At 35.5% G+C, this 20,933-nt stretch overlaps 3 protein-coding genes and 1 non-coding gene across 4 annotated transcripts; 3 read left to right on the top strand and 1 right to left on the bottom strand.

Annotated features, from left to right (window-relative positions):
* Positions 1-591: 591 nt before the first annotated feature.
* RAD54 (DNA repair/recombination protein) lies at positions 592-9,613 on the bottom strand. Its single transcript, XM_089054761.1, has 21 exons — positions 9,307-9,613; positions 8,380-8,763; positions 8,116-8,202; positions 7,703-7,943; positions 7,512-7,637; positions 7,362-7,418; positions 7,200-7,286; positions 6,761-6,856; positions 6,504-6,554; positions 5,792-5,866; positions 5,603-5,689; positions 5,067-5,158; positions 4,849-4,981; positions 4,021-4,140; positions 3,785-3,898; positions 3,587-3,670; positions 3,384-3,461; positions 3,248-3,306; positions 2,389-2,578; positions 2,206-2,304; positions 592-1,280 (listed from the first exon to the last, which is right to left on the bottom strand). Exons 1-21 carry the CDS (start codon positions 9,576-9,578, stop codon positions 912-914), a joined length of 2,901 nt encoding a protein of 966 aa, XP_088910887.1. The 5' UTR covers positions 9,579-9,613; the 3' UTR covers positions 592-911.
* Positions 9,614-10,276: 663 nt separating this feature from the next.
* On the top strand, positions 10,277-10,349 carry TRNAR-ACG (transfer RNA arginine (anticodon ACG)). Its single transcript has one exon. It is a non-coding gene; the product is annotated as a tRNA-Arg (tRNA).
* A 4,505-nt stretch (positions 10,350-14,854) lies between these two features.
* Positions 14,855-16,447, top strand: LOC103335283 (protein PLANT CADMIUM RESISTANCE 2-like). Its single transcript, XM_008238294.3, has 4 exons — positions 14,855-15,068; positions 15,163-15,234; positions 15,344-15,556; positions 16,191-16,447. Exons 1-4 carry the CDS (start codon positions 14,855-14,857, stop codon positions 16,265-16,267), a joined length of 576 nt encoding a protein of 191 aa, XP_008236516.1. The 3' UTR covers positions 16,268-16,447.
* A 1,806-nt stretch (positions 16,448-18,253) lies between these two features.
* Positions 18,254-20,480, top strand: LOC103335282 (Tetratricopeptide repeat (TPR)-like superfamily protein). Its single transcript, XM_008238293.2, has one exon. It carries the CDS (start codon positions 18,349-18,351, stop codon positions 20,200-20,202), a length of 1,854 nt encoding a protein of 617 aa, XP_008236515.2. The 5' UTR covers positions 18,254-18,348; the 3' UTR covers positions 20,203-20,480.
* Positions 20,481-20,933: the final 453 nt, after the last annotated feature.

Raw genomic sequence — 20,933 nt, 5'->3', positions numbered from 1 at the left:
GAGTCTTTTTCTAACATACTTGCATTGAAGTAGAAAGTGACTCAATTCTCTATCTCAAAACTTATGCCATCCCATGTCTAAAAGTATAATATTTTGCTCTGGCTCGATATTTTTTAAATGGAAAAATAGGAGGCTGCTTCTTGTTAAATCATAAATGTCATGATGACTTGATGAGTGGTAGTGAGACTTGCTTTCAGATTGATGGGCAAATCTCAAATTCAAGACCATGAGGGTTGCCTGGGAAAAATCAAATGGCCAGCCATAAATTGTGGGTGCTATTAAGATATGAATATCTAATAGTAGAACTTCTGTCAAATTCAAGTCGGCAAGTGAAATTTATACTTGGTATTTGTAGCATTATTCAAATTAATGTTAATTTTATGTGCATATCGTTCTTTGTTTGTTAAAAAACGGACTTTTTATCGATATTGTTAACAAGGAATCGATAACATGTCGAAATATTTTGTTAGTGGCATATTAAGTACTGATATTAACACTTTATTGTTACCATATCGACAATAAACATCTAATCCCGTTTTCACAAGAAAGTTGGTTAAAACAATCCACCCTCTCATCAAGAAAAGATGAGTATCAATAGCCTCAGCTACTGCACATCTGTCTTATCAATCTTTTTATAAATAAGTTCAAAGAGAAGTCTTCATTTCGCGATTACATCAAATAGAAGACATTAATTTTGTCTTCTATGTCCCTAAGATCATAACATGGGTTTAATCTGTCTTCGGTGAATCAGTGTGCCTGTAATTCTTGAAGTATTTCAGTTATGTAAAATGATACAATGTTTTTCTTTTTCTTTTAAGTATGTAAAATTTATATGGTACTATGAATGGAGTGTCAAAATTGATTTTTCCAGGGTGCCACCACATTACAACACTGGACAAGCCAAACAAAATTTACACAAAATCATCATCGTGATTGACGGTTTCAGGAGACGATCTTTTCAGGGGCAATCGAATTTTAAGAGAGAGCTTAGGCTTTAATGCTACATGCACTGAGCCCTTTAAAGAAGTTTTCACTGATTCCACAGTGGTCTTTTCTGAGGGCTTGAAAGGGGCAGACATTGTGCTTCTAGTAGAATTTTCACTCGAAGAAACAGATTCTAGTGGTTTTCTTTGCCAAGACAATAGCAAGGGTTTCTGATTCAGGTCTTGTCTTAATTTGGGATGATTCTCTTTTCCTTCTTCTCCCTGCATCTTTGGGTTTACCTTTGATTCAACAGGTACAAGCTTCCCATCAACTTGGTTTGTAAAAACAAATGTGACCTGAAACAACCGTTGTATTCAATCTAATTTTTCCCCCAAAGTAGAGCATTATAATTTATATATAATAAGTTCTACTAACGGATAATGATCATGATATCGTCTTTCTGTTGAAGAACAAAGTGAAATATCAAGCACTAGAGAATAGTAAATTATCTTTTCTTTTTCCACATATGCATATGGATTTCCGATGCAATAAACTGGGATTAGAAGCAAAGGAAAATTAGTGCGGCCATTTTTTTCAATGACGGTCAATGAGAATAATACAAATGGAGCAGAAGAAAGCCATTGGAGGGGCAAACAAAGTTATTTTCCCTTCTATGTTTGGTAGTTTTCACTTCTTAAGCTGTGATCCATTCCCAAACCGAGCACATAGATTCATCTATATTTTAAATCATGCAAGTACTTTTATCTTTTCTTCTCTTGGGATTGCTTGTACTAGACTTTCTTAAGGAATAAACATGCATGGAGAAAGCACTTTGAATGAAGGAAAAAACCTTTTAATAACATTTTTATTACAAAAGCATTTAATTATTTAAGTTGTTAGTATCACTGTTGGGTATGCTGCAGTGAGATATTTTAGCTCCCAAAATAAGCTGGTGCCAAAAATTTCTCATCCTTAATCAAGAATCAGAAAGAAAACACCTAGTAACCAAAAAAGTCCAAAAACTTAGTTTTGTTATCAGAAGTTGATGTGATGGTCACTGTAGATTCAGTGTGAGAGAGAGATAGTTATATTTTTCTATTTTCTTTGCAACTAATTCATATATCCTAATTCAGAAAAAAACAATCTACATGACACCAAAAAATTAAAAGCTTGTCTGGGGTAGTAAAACCTATGTGAAAGGTAAAACTGTTGCCATGCCCTAATCCCACAAAAGAACATTAATTGAACAGAAAAACTGTAAAGATTTTTTTCTTCTCATACCTCTTCTCCAGCTGAAGCTTGGAGAATAGCATCAGGTACTGAATTTGGGAAGAAATGATGCCCCCAATTACTTAAATCCTCTTCTAGAGGTGTCCCTACCTGGAAAAGAAAAAATAAACTTATCAACTTACATATTAAAAGGCTAAGAGAATCTATGACATCTCATAAAAATATGTGGCCAACCTGCTTCTCCGAGCTCTTTAACTCATGTAAGCATCCAGCCATTTCTGCAAATCCACCTATGTCAGAGATTTCGTGGCCAGACTGACCACTTTCGTTAGTTGGTTGGTTTGCATCTCCCTCTGCTATGCTTCGATGTGTATCATTGCTATTTTGGCAACGAATGCAGTTCATCTTCTCATGCACTTCAGACCTGCATATATAATTGATAATACCCAGTAACAGGAAAAAGGAATTATCAGAGAAGGAGAATGAAATGTGGCAGTCAAGAGACAGTTTAACCAGCATCACTCAACAGGGTAAGAAGATTATTGCAAAAATGAATTGAAAACTTAATTTCCTAAACATAAAAAGAACTGTCGGATTAACAATTACTGTATGAAAACGAGGTTACATGATATATTTTGACAACTGTACATCTACAATATCAGGTTTCGAATGCTGGATGAAAGCTTATATGCATAACCTATTAATATTATGATACAAAGGCTAAGTTTAACATTATTTCTCTTGCGCTTTGGCAGAGTAACTTGAAAATAAAGAAATAGTTAAGGGATGAAAATAACAGTGACAAAAAAAGAAGAATAACAGACAGAACTACATTGGAACTTTAGGAATTTTCATCAAAATTATACAAGATATGTAACGGTAAATGAAAGTAAAACCTCTTAATCCATGTACTGTTTACAAACAATCAACGGGGTGTGAAAAGTAAACTCTTGGTTATACCATTTCAAATACTGAATCCGTACTTTTTAAAATTCACCAACCATTCAGCAAACTCATTCACATAAAAGATATACAAATTATATATTAAAGTGCATGGCCCGGAAAAGGATTACAAGAAAAAGGAAGACATTACCTCACATTCTCATGAAATGTGAAAAGATCGCGTAGGTCTTCCGTTGAAAGAAGGTTTCCCTGTAGCAAAAGTACTTTGTATAACATGCATTTAAAGGCAAACCCCAATTCAGAAAGAAAGAGATACAACTTCAGACCTGTGCCATTGAGCTATCTGTTTGTTCCTGCTGAATAACTTTTTGAAGCCCTTCCTTTGACATTTGACGCTGGTACACCTGCAGAATACAAGGTCATTTTATTAAAATGAATCTTAATAGAATTGATTGCATAAACCATACAGAGCAGAAAAAAAGGACAGATGATAGTGATTATGTTAACTCGATTGCTGCCACATCAAAACCTTTTCTTCAATTGTTCCAGTACTTAAAAATCTGTAAATGTATACTCTCTTCTTTTGCCCATCCCTCCAAACTCTTGCAGCAGCCTACTTATGAGATAAGAAGAAAAAAAGAACTAAGCAATAAGAATGTGATACAGAAGAACGTTCATAATTTATCTCTTCCCAGATGTACATTAAGAATTTAACCTAAGCACTAACTTGTTTATCATTGGCAGGATTCCAATCAGGATCAAACAGGACTAGTCGATTTCCACCTATCAAATTGAGACCGCAACCACCAGCCTTGCTGCTTAAGAGAAATACAAATTCATCCTGCAGGAAGTTGAGTAGACTTGTTTACCAACAACAACAAAACCCAGATAGAGCTAAGAAAAACATTAAAAACTACAAGAGCCTGTATTGCCAATATAATTACAAACGTACTAACTATATACCTTTGATGGATCATTGAACTGGTTCACTAATTTCTGTCTTTTACTGATAGACGTGGTTCCATCAAGCCTCAAATATGGGTATCGTCTCTCTCGACACAGTTGCGCAAAAAGGTCCAGTGTCTGATACATAATAATTACACAAATTTACAACAAGATAAATTGAGCCAGTTTCTTCCACAGGTAATGCTTAATGGATTGAGATATTAAGGTTTTTTTTCCTTAAATAAGAAAAACTAAACACAAATGTAACAGTAGTGAACAAGCAATCAAGGTACAATAGTAACCTAACATTTGACTAATAATCTAACAACATAAAATAATTAAGAGTTAAAATGACTCAAGAAACATCTTCCCAAATCCAATGAAGAATGGAATATCATTAAATCATTAGATTTCAATGCCAAAATCTAACTTCATCCCACGAGACATCCATTAGCCCTTGCCTTAAACAATAATATTACTCCTTACAGTCCACTGAATAAAATAAGAATTGCATGAGAAAATGCCAAAGGATTTTCAATTATCTTATTCCTAATTCCAAGGGATGTAACAAGACATTTCAGTCAAAACCCACCAACTTCAATATTTTTCAAAATTGAGATATTAGGTTGTAAATCCCATACAAACAAACAAACCAAAAAGAAAAACTTGTCCATAATTAGGTACACCCTAATTCTGTAACGGTAAACGAATCATGCTGACTGATGGCAAGAGTGATTTATTTGCTAAGAACCATGTACTGCCTGCATACTAGAAAGGAGAAAACGCAATAATACATGTACACACACGCGCATAGATATGTAATCTGGAATAAGTGTATAACAATACCTGCGTATAATTTGAGACAAGGACAATACGGTCATCAGTCCTCTTACGTAGATGGGCCAGTAATCGAGCTAAAACATGCATTTTTCCAGATAGTTCAACCCAAGCCCCATCCCCGCCAGTCCATGATCCAGATCTAACAGAAGAAACACATGGTATAAGTGTAGAATGTTGGAATACTAGATATGGAAAAGCAAATAAAGGAAAATAAAAATGCATACCTTCCAGAGAACATCTCTGGTGGGAAAAAGCGAATACAGTCCTCAAAACCTGAAGTTCCTGGACTTCCACTTTTTATGGTATCATAGATGAGCTACAATGAACATACTTCATGAGGATGAAAACATCTCAAACTAGAACTTGAAATAAATCAGTAAATAACTAACATGGGAAGGTATAAGAGGTAAGTTAAAACGATAAAAACTGATGATAATGTAATAAAAAATTTGAACATGCAAAACCCTTGAAAGCCTATGTCTGCTGAGATCACAAAGCAAGGGAAGACTTTTTAGGATGTGAATTTGCTTTTTCTATTTGGAAAAGAGATATACAGATTTTGTACATGGGTTCTTATAAGATAATAAGATATCTTTAGAAGAAAAAATAAGGACAACTACACATAGTATCAAAATTTTGTATTACGTTACCATGCATCCTCAGAATAGGTCCAAACATAATATAGACAGAAAAACATCCCAATTAAATTATGTGAGTGTATGCATATGTAAGTGTTAGTGTATCTATATATATGGCATACCTTTGGATGATTGCATAGCTTCTTAAGAGCTGTTATATAAGCCAAAATCTTTGATTTCTTCGTCTCTTCAGAGATTGCTCTTTTAACCTGTGCTTGAGAGAAACAGAATAAAACCCATATGCTGTCAGACAGTCTTTTCATTAACTCCAAAAGTTCTGCCTTGATAGCTCAATAAGAATGAGAACCCACATTTTTGGAATGTATAAAATGGTTATATAGGTCTAGTTGGAGAGGAGTCAACTTGCAACAAACAACTTCAATTATCTGCAAGGGGAAAAAAATATAGAAACTCAGAAATTACTTTTTGTAACTAACTTTTAAAATAAAAATATACATTTTTTCTTTAATCCTGTATGAGCCAAGATTTTTGGGTTTTGACTGCCTGTGTTAGATCAAGGTGCTACTGACAAACAGAATCTACTTGAACGTCCATTACAGTAGAAATCTCCAAAGTTCCATAATGCTAATGAAAGTAAGTAGAGAAAAAAAATATATGGAGTAGTAGTTAGTAATTTCAAGACATCCAAGTTTAGATCAAATAATATACAGTCCTGTCATAAGTACCTCTACCTAAGCTAACAAAAGATTTTGCTTTTCAGTTTACAATTCTACTAGACTTGACTTCCCAAAATGTGTGAAGATTCATCTACCATACTTAATCATATACTATTAGTTTGTATGGCTATACAAAGGTCATAAAACATGGAAAGCATACAGGTACTGAAACTCAGATGAAAAGTAGAAAGTTTACAATTCAGTTTGTATATGAAATGAAATTTTAAGGTACAATAAACTACTCTCTCTCTCTCTCTCTCTCTCTCTCTCTCTCTCACACACACACACACACACACACAAATATATATGGAATCTCTTAACATGCAGTCTACCATAAGTGCTATACCTTTGGTGGCAGATGATTTGATAATAGTGCGTTAGTCCTCCGCAATATAAACTGCAAAAGTATGTTAACTATTACACATTAATCATTAAAAAAATGATGTACATAAAGAAAGAAAAAGAAATGCTGATTTCATCAGTTAATTAGCCATTCAGAACTCCTACAATCAGCGAAAGCTGTTGATACAACTTCTTAAAGCAAAGACTGGACAAAGATTATGTGCAATGTCTATAGTTATCATGTCAACAAGGAACTATAACCTGATTAACTTTTCCACTTAGTTCAGCAGAGCGCTCACCACCTAGCTTCTTCTCTTCTTCAGAGGCATTAGGTTCTCTTCCACAAATAATAGGTGCCTTCACAAAACATATATGTAACAGTTCATATACAAAATAAATACACGTCAACATCGACAAAAGAAGAAAAATAATTATTTAATTATCGTTGATATATTGGAATTTTCATCCACTAAGAAAGAGATATTCATCGTTCTTATATAATTCAAAGAATATTACAGCACATTACATCACCAAAACAAAATTACTAGAAAGAACCGCACAGCTTTATTTACAAAGGGAGAAGGAAAAAAAAGGAAAAAGAAAAGAGAAACTAATAACAAAGAGAACCAATAAACATAATGATGTAGATTCATTCTTAATACCAGAGAGGGTATATTGAAATGTAAAGTCATCTACTCACCTCATAGTAGCGACGAAAATGTGCGGCATCCCCTAAGATGCCGGGATTAGTAAAGTTGACCATGGCAAAGAACTCTTCTAGGTCATTCTGCAAGCGTATATACAAAGAAAGAAATAAGAAACAACTTGGAATCATGAGACATCATGCACAATTGCATCCTACCTGCATTGGAGTTCCTGACAACAAAATGCGCCTCTTGCATGCAAGAGCAGCCAACGCCTGACAGAATGTTCATAAATAGTTTAGGGGGGAAATGGAATAGAGTTAAAAAAGAGACAAAGACAATGGAAAACAAACTTGCATACATCATACCTGATTCGTCATTGTCTGGTCATTCTTCAGCCTGTGAGCCTCGTCACATATGAGAAGGTCACAGGATTCACTTTGGCTAAACTTTGTTGAATGCATCCGGAATGTCTCGTATGAAATAATTAGTACCTGATGTGTATTCATTGTAAGTTCATTATTCAATGATAGATGTCTGACCAGTTACACAAATTTACCTGTATAGGGCTGCGAGGACCTGTGAACCGATCAATTCCAGAAACAACATCATCTCGGGTACTTTCACAGAGAGCAATGAGATGAACTCTTTCTCCAACCCACTTCTTTATTTCAGCCTCCCAATTGCTCACAAGACTGGTAGGGGTGACTATAATTGCTTTTTTAACCATTGGTTTCCCATCAAACCCTTGACAAAGAAGAGTATATAGTAATGTGATTGACTGCAATGTCTTTCCCAAACTGCAAAAGTAACACGATTAAGAACAAGCGTGAAGACATGATTCCCAAACATAATAACATAAAAGAAAATATGCTGATATAATTCCATAGAATTGATATATGCTGACATATATATATATATATATATATAGAGAGAGAGAGAGAGAGAGAGAGAGAGAGAGAGAGAAATTACCCCATATCGTCTGCCAGAATGCATCCATATATGTTTGCAGCACTATTTAACCCTGAAACACATTCAAACATAAACTGAACGCCTTCTCTGCATTAAAACTTCATCTCATCAATTTTAAGCAACAGGGGAAAAAAAAAAAACCTTTTCTCAAATTTGATGGATGCATCTGCTTAAATTCATAATACTAGATAGATAAAGACAGTTTTGACTATGTTGTTATACCAAAAAGAAAAAAAAAATCAATTTTAATATCATGAGAAAAACCTTTGATGTGGTCGAAGGAAACGAACAAGCACTGGGTCCACTACTATCTGCATCATATTAGCAGCCCCATCCTCGAATTCTTCAGGTTGCCACAAGACCAAAGGATCAATTCCGGGTGGCAGAGTCACACTGTCTTCCACTATATCTTTCTCAGCCTCGTCTGGTATACTCAAAAGCCTATCAATGTTTGGAACGAATGCTGTACTTGATGAGCCCCAGGGAACAAATCGTTTACGTGCAAAGAGACGACGAGCAAGCTGGTCATTTCCGTCATCATAGCCATTAGAGCATGGTGGTTTAAAGGGTTTCCTACACACTGTTGCTCCCTCTGTCACTGAGAGAACTCGTGGAAGCAGTGACTGTCTTTTCACGACAAGGTTACCTCTGACATAAAATCATTGCCACAAATTTCAGTTGAAGCACAAAATTGGATTAAAAAAGGCCCCTATACCAACAATTCCAATTACGAATGAGCCAATTGACCGCCAGGACCTAGAGAGATTCCAATTTACATAATATTGCACAATGAAAAACCTTAAATTAAACCCTCAGCGTTTTTCATTGTTAATTGAGAACTCAGATGCGAAGAACCTTAACATCCAGTAAGAGTAATAGCACCAAACAGCTTAGTCAAGCAATATCATTTCTTTAGCCCCGTTATATACCAAAAAACAAAAAAGCAACATCATTTCTTAGAAAACAAACCAATCTGAACCCTATGATCCATCATTTTCTCAATAACCAAACAGGAAGGCAACCCCATAAAATCTCAATTAGTAAAAGAAATGAATGGTCAAAGCACACATAAAGGCAATTTCACACCGCATAAAAATAACAAACCCTAGGTGCGGTGTAGCTGTAGAAATTCAAAAATGCTAAGCTAAATTCTCCAACCAAAAAGAAATTGGAAGTAAAAATCAAAGGCACCTGACGAGAGCGTCGACATTTTTCGATTTCTGATCCTCGCTGGAGGGCCGAGGAGGGTCTATGGATTTTCGATTGTTCCCCAAGACGTCGTCGCTTTCTTCTCGCTCTAGCCCTAGCTCTTCTTGGTCGGCCGTGTATTCATCGCTGGAATCGGAGGCATCTGAGATGTCGGAGTCTGAGAGAACTTCGTATTCGTCCTCCATCTCTGTGACTGACTGAGTGTGTGAGCGAGTTAGGGAAGACTCGGCGACAAATGATCTATTTAAATTCATCCGTTTTGGCGGTAAAAGTTTGGGCTGGTGGTGGGAATGGTGGCTGGTGTGAGTGAGTGATGGGCAATGGATTTGAAGTGACAATTTTACCCCTAGAATGTAATAGGCCAGAATTACTTTTGAGAAGAAGCATCTCCCACATGCTTCTTTAGAAAAATCACTTAAAATAAAGTGGTTATTTGGTGAAGTGATTCTTCATAAAAGTGATTATTGACCTCTCTAGAATCACTCGCAAAAGACATTGGCCATTTTGCTAATTCGAAAATCAAAATACAAATCAAGTTTAAATTCAACACTATGGTCAAAACGAATTAATTTAAATAAACCTCTAGTGCAGAAGTAATCTCTAGTAAGAGTTTTGTGGTGTATTTGTCTTCTTTTTAACAATTTTTTTAATTTAAAAAAATGAATATTAGACAAAAGATTATCAACTCCTCCATTAAAAACTTACAAGTTAATAGACAAAATTTTAATTTTTGATTCCTTATACATTAAGAATCAATAATTCAAAGATCAAGTGTAAAATAATAATCTAAATTCAAATGCATTATGGAAAATAGTATCGAGTTACAAAAAAGGCCACAACATTTAAATTGGAGTTAATTAAAAATGTTTTTGTTATAATTAATTTCTTATCTTTCATATTGATAGTGTAAAGTCAGTTTAATTGGGCAACTATTGGTTTTGAAGTCCAAAGGGACTCCATGGCCCAATGGATAAGGCGCTGGTCTACGAAACCAGAGATTCTGGGTTCGATCCCCAGTGGAGTCGTGTTAATCATTTTATTTTAATTTTCTTTTTCTGGCCTAATTATTACGTAATTGTTTCTAGAAGCTGTTGCTCCAGATAAATTTATTTATTTATTTATTTAATTTTTTGTGTGCAGAGGAAGATAACTTCTTTGAATTATCGCCACTGGGATTATATTTCATTGACTTTTGAGCTTAGAAACTAATAACAATGATCAGATACCACTTGCTTTAATTGTTAAATAATTAAAATGATTATTTAGGAGATTATAAGAGGGAGCTCAAGTCCTTCCAAGAATGAACACTACAACCCAACAATTTCCCACCAAATTCCAATTTGCAAATTTTAGTCAGCAAAATGTTAAGAAAACAAAAAGGAATAATCTATGGTCCAGATCAATTCACTTAAGATATAATAATTGAAGTTCAATTATTAAAAATACATTGTCTCACGTCGAAAAATGAAAACCTTGTATAAGAATTCAAAATGATTCACTACTTCTATGATGGTATAAGAACGTGCTACTTTTGTGTTGATCAATTCAACGACCTCGCGTACATTATAATGTCTAGTGAACCTTATTAAGATGATGTGAGAGCTCATGGTAAACTTGAATGTTCCTCTCTTTCTTTTGCGAATATGGTTTGAAGATGGAAAAGCCAAACACTGTCATTTTCAATATCTTTTTCATGGAAGACGTCAACTTGTATTGCGACGTCATCTTTGAATTCAAATTGGCATTTTTTTTTATTGACCAGTTGAGCAAGTCACTCACTTGTGCGCTGGAGGACTCTAAAATTATCCATCCCACACAACAAAACACAAGTCAATGGATGGGATTAAAGTATCCCCACTAGTCCTCTCTCTCCTATCCACCGTGAAGATTCTAAACAACTGCCTAGACACAAATTCTCCCACTCACGAAGAACAGAAGTTGAATATACCATCCTATTTATTGATATTTTAATTAATTTAAATTTAGTCTCAATCCAAGCATTACCAAGACAATTTATGAGAATAGTTCATGCCAATACAATCTTCCATAACAAACAAGGCTGAAGGGACCAACTTGACAAATGACTAAAAGACTTGTTGCCGGATCAATTACCCATGTTTGTCCGAATGATGCCATTATTTTGCCTTCTTTGATGGATCAATCCGCCGAATGTTCCCCACACTCATAAATGTTGCACCGACTTCTCAGAGAAGCTAATAAGTTACAAAATTGACAGCCCATCCCACACATCACGTTGCCTTTTAAAAGCCACACAACCATATTTGTACAATTTGAGTGACCAAGTCAAAAGAATTTTCCATGGAGAATAATTGATTTGTAGGCCAAAGAAAAATCAAATCATGATATATGTCAGTGTTCACACTATTTCCCACAAAAAAATTATATCCTTGTTGCTGAGCTTGGTTGAATTTTACTTTTTATTGTATTGTTGTGCGTTTTTGTGGTTTCTTAATAAAATTCAGGGTTTGTCCAATATAGGTCCATACAATTTTTATTTCCTAGTATATACCAATCATTCTATAAATCTATGTGTAAAATCCAATTTTAAACTTAAATGACCAGTAAGGTATAAGAGGTCATAATATTCCTATGTTTTTACATCGTTGCTATCATACTTCATATTTTATTTATAATGTATTCCAAGCATTTCATTAACTGCCATAATTGTAATTAAAACTCCATATTAATACCTAAAATGCAGGTTAAATATAAAAGGGAAGTAAAAACCATAGAAGTTAGGCAGGGAAGTTTAAAGTGCAGTAATCTACAGACATAGAAAACTTTTATCTTGATGTGAATGGAAAAAGTCTGGCTTATGTTTCTTATGCTTCACAATTCAAATTCACTGTATACAAATTTCAATTTAATTCACCAAAAAAAAAAACAATTGTTGTTGGATGTCTACCCTATATGTAATATAATATAGTATGAAGAATAGACAAAGAAGAAACTGAATGAAGAATCAAGGAAGAATTGCACTCATTGTTTGACCAGGGCAGCAATACGTCTGCAAACGTATGTACAAAGATTCCCAATCTAATAAGGTTTTCTTTCTTAGATTTATGTGAGTTTTAAATTTGAGGGCATTTGTCTATTTAGGTGAGTTTTTTGCTATATTTGAAATACTTTACAAAAACTAACATTTTTTAAATTGGGGGTCAAGTTTTGGCTATTTTTGATAAATTCTCACTAAATTCGATGATTATGATCCAACAAAATAAATTATCTAATCAAGTTTAATGTGTTAAATATTATATTTTTAAATTCATAAAATATCCTTAATTACATTTTAATGTTCTCCTTTTTGGTTTGGATTACTTTTTTATTCTCTCAATTTATTGTGCTGATTTTTTTCCAACAAATTATTTGCAATTCAATGCACATTAATGGTGTTCAAATTTCGAGATAATTTTTCCTTTTTTTAATTTAAAATTTTGTGTGTAATGACATCTGTTTTAATTTAGTATACCAAAATATCTAAGTAAATTAGTATACCTAGGATATTTTGTATATTTATACCTACAAAATATAGGTAAACAATATGTACAAGTATAGGTAAATTAATGTAAATTAATTTAAATAAATTAGTAATATATATAATCCCCTTCCATTGAGGGATTCCTCAAATAATTTTATTTGAGGGACACCATTTAGGACCCCCTACGAATTTTTTTCCAAATAAATAATGCTTGGATATATTATTATTGGTTTTGTCTATTAGTAATTAAAATGGTTACAAAAAAATTGCATTGATTAGAAAAGTTAATTATGATCATGAATTGAGATTTGAATGTCAATAAAGTTCTTAAATTATTGTGTTCTGATTACATGAATTGTAAAATAGTTAATAATACTAAGAATAAATGACAACATATTTTAAATTTGGGGTTTTTTATATATGAAAGTTGACAAATGAGAGTGGGGGTTATGTTTAGAATATATGAGTTACACGGGCTTTCTCTTAAGATATTTTTCTGTAAGCCCAGGACCACATGACAATTTCCACCAAGTCACACTCCTTCTCCTCATCTCAGAGTCTTTTTTTAAATTTTTAAATAAATAAAATAAAATAATAAAAAAACAAACAGATTGGTCTTACCATTTGTTAATCAAAGAAATTTAGTTATTATTTTCCAACCAACCAAAAAGAAAACCTTAAGAACTCGGAAATGATGAGTCCGGACTGGAAACATTAATAAACATTATGTCATGACTCATGTGTAAACATGCAAATGAAAATTGCATGTGAAGTGAATCAAACTGCTAGACTTTCATCTAAAGCATTATGGCATCATGAACAAATCTTTATAGCAAGATTTCTCTGTGCTGTCCTAAACATTAACTTAATGAGCCCTTAACATAAATAAATTAAAACACAAAACGCGTGAGTGTTTTTGTTTTGTAATTTTTTGTAATTTTTTAAATAAAAATAAAGTAAGTTACAAGATATATGAACGAAGATCGGGCCAATTATATATAAAAGTCAAGGCTTGCAGAACCATAAGTAGAGTTAACTACGTAAGGAGGATGACGTGGTATATGACTACTATTGGTGCTGATGGCGAATTTCATTCAAGGAGCAAAGGTTCATAGCAACCATGACAGGGAAGTCTCTTGTCTTCTATTTAGTTAGATATCCATTCTTAGCACTAATGATTGTGTTTATGTAGGTGTATTACTATTGCTTGGATATATTATTATTGTTTTTTCTATTAGTAATTTAACGTTAATTACTAATTAAGATGGTTACAAAAAAATTACATTGATTAGAGATTTTGATTATGGTCCTTACTACCATGAATTGAGATTTGAATGTCAATCAAGTCCTTAAATTAATGTGTTCAGATTACATGAATCTAAAAATTAAAAGAAAAATCAGATAATGAATCATCTTTTCATGAAACACAACTACCCATTATTTTTTTTAATTTTAAAATAAATTTTAATTTTAATTTTTTTTAAAAGCCTCTCGCAGGAGCGGAAGAGGCTATTGTAATTACTATAATACAAATTTATAAATAAACCCAATCCTAGACATGTATTTATAAAAAAACCCAAGTACTATTTAAACATAGAAACACACCCAAAATCAACCACAAAGTCAACTTTTTGGGTGTGTTTATAAATGGGTTTTGAGTGTGTATAATGATGAGTTTTGGGTGTGTTTATATGTTTAAATAGTGCTTGGGTTTTTTTATAATTTCAACCCTCATTTTGGGTGTTTTAGTGAAACTCCCTTAATATAAAGGTGGATAGCATCAATTGTAAAATAGTTAATAACACTAAGAAAAAATGACAACATATTTTAAATTTGGGGTTTTTTTATAATGAAAGTTGACAAATGAGAGTGGGGTTATGTTTAGAATATATGAGTTACATGTGCTTTCTCTTAAAATATTTTCTGTAAGCCTAGGACCACATGACAATTTCCAACAAATTACACTCCTTCTATAGGGCCATTATATATACTAGGAGGACTTGAGCCACTAAAACTAATTAGCCACAAATAATGTATCCTACAGCACCTCCTGACGATGAGAAGTATGCAGCTGATCATAATCACCAAAATGTTGCAAATCCTGTCCCAGCTCCAGGGCTGAACAATCCTAGTGTATTACGAACGTACACTCCTCCCCCGTACGCATACAATACGCAGCCTTCTGGTCATGTAAGGGGGAGCTGGTCCACTGGTCTTTGCCATTGTTTTGATGATCCTGCAAATTGTTAGTGAACATATTATATACACTTCAGCCATGTACAAAGTTTGATTTTTCTTTTCTTTTCCCCAATAACTAGTTTCAATTTCAATTTTTGAAGGTATGATCACTGCCTTTTGCCCTTGCATCACGTTCGGCCAGATAGCTGAGATAGTGAGCCAAGGCTCTACATGTAAGCCCTGAAACCACTAGCCATGTTGCTACTTGTAAATCTTGATGAATAGTTTGTTTAATTGGTTTTTTGTTTTCTGGTGTTTTTTGTTTTTTTTTATATTTTGCAGCTTGTGCTTCACAGGGAGTGTGCTATGGGATTCTTCTAGCAACAACTGCAAATGCATGCTTGTATTCGTGCTTCTACCGCTCGCGGTTGAGAGGCCAATATGACTTGGAAGAAGCTCCTTGTGTGGACTGCCTGGTGCACTTCTGCTGTGCTACTTGTGCACTATGTCAAGAGTACAGAGAGCTCAGAAATCGCGGTTTCGATATGGGGATAGGTAAACCAATACCTTCTTTGTTGTTTTACCCTTTTGTTAAACCTCCTAAGAATCTCACACTGTACTTGAAGTTTCCCCCAGTTATGTTCTGGTGTTTGAGAAACTAATGTTCTTTTTTCACTTTTTTTTAAATACAATTTGAGCAAGGTCATTTGGTGTGGTTATAACTATACTTGGTGAAGAATTTAACCTGACTAGTGTCATTTGGTGTGGTCTTAGCCTGGTTAATTTATTGGCTGTGGTCGAAAAGGCATGATGGAAGAAACTGCAATCTTGCCAAGGCCACCATGGCTGTGAAACATTGGTTCCAGACGATTAGTTATTGTTCTGATTGCTGATAGTAGGGGCACATAGTATTATTTTTCAGCAATGAAAATGATATCTTCCTCCAGGACAATATTTTTTTTAAAAACTAGAAACATTATTCATGTAACTCAGCTGCTACTTGCAACTATATATAAAGATAAGATCAAATTCCAGCAGAATATGTCATCATAAACAGTACTTATATTATACGAACATGTTGCTTGGTTGCATTCAATTTTATATTTCAGCATTGACTTAACTCTGTTATTTCTCCAATTTATTAATCTTCTGATGCATTTTGTTCGCAATTGCTTGCTTGGAATTGAAGGTTGGGAAGCCAATATGGACCGACGAAGGCGCGGAGTTACTGCAGCCCCGAGTGTGGTTCCAGGGATGACCAGATAAGAGTATTCTGTGGCGCCATTTCTTTGTGTCAAGGGTGCTGCTGATGTTGCTGTGCTGCTACTTGCACACTTTTGTTATGTTATGAACTTTTGTGTGCATGTTCTTTGATGCTGGTTTTGAGTGCTTACCCATGTGTTCTTCATGTGATTTTATAATAAAATTCTTCACGTTGAGTTCAAACTAGTCTCATTTTACACCACATCAATGGTTAGTGAGATACACAACTAGTTAAGCCATAATAACTATATTTCATTACCACTTTGCACTCTTCAAACATGGCCATCTTCAATTTACACAAGGGGATCTCAGGAGGAAAATCTAGTGAATTTAGGGGGCATTCAACCGCCTCAAGATTGATATTTATATAGCTACTTTTACAACGGGCTAAGCCAAATCTAGATATATCGAATTCACCACAAATATGTATCGTCTTCGTGTTCATGTGGATCAAATGTGAGACCTCCTCCAACCAACCAAGTGGAGTCAACTACCACTAGACCAAAAGAGTGCAATGCATCTTCCCACACGGCACCCAATCTCAGAACCAACTCATTTCATCTTTTTAGCTTAAAAGAAAAAAAAAATCATAATAATGAACAAGAAATACTACGAAAATAAGAGATTTTGGAGGATTTCCCTTGGGGAAAATGTTCAAAAATCTTTAACCTCCATCCTCCTTTTCCTCTATAACATGAACACAATGGCCAATGTCAACCAAAGCTCCAACCAAACCACCTGCAAGCATCTCCACTATTTAAGTCTCCTTCTAAACGCCCTCTTAGTCTGCCATCTAACTTGTTTTTGTTTTTATCTGCATCAATTGTAGTCTGCAAGGAAAGATCAGCAATCATCAACCTTGGGATATATCACAATTGACTTCTGAGCTTAATTAGCTACCAAAAACTAATAATAAACCATTCATAGTCTCATCTTTTAGCATACTTAATTATGATAACAAAAAAATGACGTTGAAGGATGATGATAGATAACCATGATCAGATATTGCCACTTGCTTTCATTTTTATTTTATTATAGGTAGGTAGTAGTGAAGACAACAACAAAACAATAGCCTCAAGTTCACACTTGGATATAAACTAATTAACAAATTCCTCTACCATACGACCACTTCTAAACCGTTAGATCAACATAATTTTCCCTAATTCATTTAGGGTGAAAAAGGCTAAATGTGAAACCGTATAGGCAAGGAAGAGTTGTCGAAGGACCCAAAAATTAGAGACAATAGGGCTTACAAGTCTCAAGCATATCAATTTGGGTAAGAGTCCAATCATGTTTTCATATCTCAATTGGGCAGTTGGGAGATGACAAAACAAAACATGTCATTTTTCATGTTTTCATTGGCATTGGCAAGGGTCAACTTATATTTCAACCACCAACTTTGAGTTCAAAATAGCTTACACTTTGATATAGAATTTAACATAATTAAACACTAGCTGAAAAATAGTCCAACTAGTCCTCTGTTTCCTGGTCACTTGGCTCCCATGAAGATTCTAAACTTCTTAGGATTGGACAAAGATTGCCTTTGGGGTACTTAGTTTGCATTTTTTCTTTGTGAAGAGAATGACATCAATGTATTAATGAAGAGGAAGTAACCGATACAAAAAAGAAACTAAGGTTTAGAGGATTAAGCGAGCTTTTTTATACGTAAGAGTTTGATCATCGATCTAATTAAGTAGCTTACTCTCCTTTGCATTTTTGTTCTTCAACTTCAAGTTTACAATTTTTATTTTTATTTTTTTAAAAAGGCCAAAACCAAATACATCGCCCTTCTTATCTTCAAATTCATATAAAATTTGATTATTTGGTTGAAACAAGTTGTCCTTCAACTCTTACCACGTTGCATTCACACATGACAATCTGACCTTTTTTTCAGATAAATTTATAAGTGACCCGAACCGACCCGACTCTTTCAATGGGCTTAAAATGGCCCCAGGGAACAAGACCTGGGCCTTGCATCTTTCAAGTTAAAACCTCAGTGGATCAAACCCAAACACTAAAACATCATAAGGATGCAGCGCAAGACCATTTTAGGGTTTTAGCTAAAAATCTCTCTGAGCTCAGAAATGGCGTCTCTCATGGCGATTCGACGCGCGCGATGCCCAGCACTGTCTCCCTTCTTTAAGGTACGGCCTCTGCACCTTTCTCATTTAGCCTTCTCTCACGGCAGCAACACCACCACCATCAACATCACCAACTTAGAAACCCTAACCATAGCCAAAACCCTAAGCACCTCTGCGGTCCCAAACGAGTACCAGAGGCCCCCTCCGCAGCAGCAGCCCCCGCCGTCCGATCCTAGGGCTTTCGATGACCAGGCAAACACTAACCAGTGGGCCCCACAAGGCCAGGGATATGGGAACTCTAACCAGTGGAGTCCACAGACCCAGAACCAGAGGCCTAACAATCAGTACAATTATCAGGGTCAGAATCAGAGCTATCCGGGTCAGAATCAGAGCTACCCGGGTCGTGGATATCCTAACCAAGCTCCGAACTTTCCCAATCGCGGGTATCCTAACCAGAACCAGAGCTATCCACAACGTGGAAACTCGAATGAATGGAGCCCTCAGGTGCAGAGCCCTCCTCAGTATCAAAACCCTAACCAGGTGAACTCTCCTCCGAGCCCCAGTTTTCAGCAACCCAGAAGCCCAAATCAGTGGAACAATCCCAATCAAGGATACCACCAACCCAGAAATCCTAATCAGTGGAGCCCACAAGCTCAAAACCCTGCTCAGTGGAGCAACAACAACAACAACAATCAGGCTGTGAACCAAACCCCGGTAGTTGTGCCCCCTTCACTTGACGATTTGAGGAGGTTGTGCCAAGAGGGGAAGGCTAAGGAAGCTCTTGAATTGATGGATAAAGAAGGGGTTAAGGCCGATGCTGATTGCTTTCAGTCTTTGTTTGAGTTGTGTGGGAGATTGAAGTCGATTGAGGATGCGAAAAAGGCTCATGATTTCTTTTTGCAATCTACATGTAGGGGTAATCGTGAGTTGAATCATAAAATTATTGAAATGTATGGAAAGTGTGCAAGCATGACTGATGCCCGGAGGGTGTTCGATCATATGCTTGACAAGAATATTGATTCATGGCATTTGATGATTAACGGGTATGCGGATAATGGCTTAGGAGATGATGGGTTGCAGATGTTTGAGGTAATGAGGGAGCAGGGGTTGAAACCGAATTCTGAAACTTTCCTTGCAGTATTCTTGGCCTGTGCTAGTGCAGATGCTGTGGAAGAAGCATTTATACATTTTGAGTCGATGAAAAATGAGTATGGAATTCCTCCGGGAGTGGATCATTATTTGGGTGTTCTAGATGTGCTTGGAAAATGCGGTCATCTAAATGAAGCAGTTGATTATATTGAGAAACTCCCATTTGAGCCTACAGTGGCGGTGTGGGAGGCATTGAGGAATTATGCTCAGATTCATGGAGATATTGATCTTGAAGATCATGCTGAGGAGTTGATGGTTGCTCTTGACCCATCAAAGGCTGTTGTGAAAAAGATCCCGACTCCACCACCCAAAAAGCGCAGTGCTATTAGCATGCTTGACGGGAAGAACAGAATCAGCGAGTTTAAAAATCCAACACTCTACAAGGATGATGAGAAGTTAAAGGCTCTTAGTGGGATGAAAGAAGGAGGTTATGTGCCAGACACAAGATATGTTCTTCATGACATTGATCAGGAGGCTAAGGAGCAGGCCTTGCTCTATCACAGTGAGCGTTTGGCAATCGCATACGGTCTGATTAGTACTCCAGCAAGGACGCCTCTTAGGATCATCAAGAACCTCCGCGTCTGTGGTGACTGCCACAATGCCATTAAGATCATGTCCAAGATTGTTGGAAGGGAATTGATTGTTAGGGACAACAAACGATTTCATCATTTCAAGGATGGAAAATGCTCTTGTGGGGATTATTGGTGAAGAGCAAAATGTCACCTCTCAGACTTGTCTAAAGAGTTCTTCCTAGTTGCAGTTTGGCGTGTAAAAAGTTTAAACAATGCCGAGCTATATACGGGATCCTGTGCAGATGAGCACCAGTGCTACTAGTTGGTAGGAGATGAACCATCCACTTCTTGTTTTGACATGTATGCCGAGCTATATATGCATTATCTTTGTTTCGATATTGAATCAATTAGTTGTCGAAATGCCAATCCTGGTGTCTAGAAGCTATTAGAGAAAAGTTGTTTCAAAACATAAAATGATTGTCTCTCCTCTATTTTTATGGTGCGAAGATGACAACCCGTTTTGGTATTTAGGTAACAGTTTGCCATGAACTCTGGTAGTAATAGTTTAATGGGACCCTAGTTTAATTATATTGATTAAAGTTCTAAAGTGGGATTATGACATTTGACCAAAAACAAATGAGGGATTATGGCATGCTGGATTTTGTTATTATTAGCATCTTCTTTTTTGTTTTGTGAATGGAATGTGCTGATTGATTTGTATCATATGTTTTCACCGTAAACTCTAGAAGAGCAGTGCTAAGGTCAGTGATCTACGAGCACGTAGGTTGATCCTGGTCATTGATGCTTTGGGGTCTAAATGCATCGACGAGCAGGATGAGCCCGCATGCGTGCACAACTGAACAACTCTGGAATTATAAAACACTGATGTGATTGGAGTGTTCAAGCCCTTTGAGTTATTATGCCAAA

Source organism: Prunus mume, linkage group LG6 (genome assembly GCF_029339155.1).
Source record: "Prunus mume cultivar Tortuosa linkage group LG6, ASM2933915v1, whole genome shotgun sequence".
Classification (NCBI taxonomy): Eukaryota; Viridiplantae; Streptophyta; class Magnoliopsida; order Rosales; family Rosaceae; genus Prunus; species Prunus mume.
Note: the sequence above shows the minus strand (reverse complement) of the source record. Positions and strands in the feature narration are given on the sequence as shown.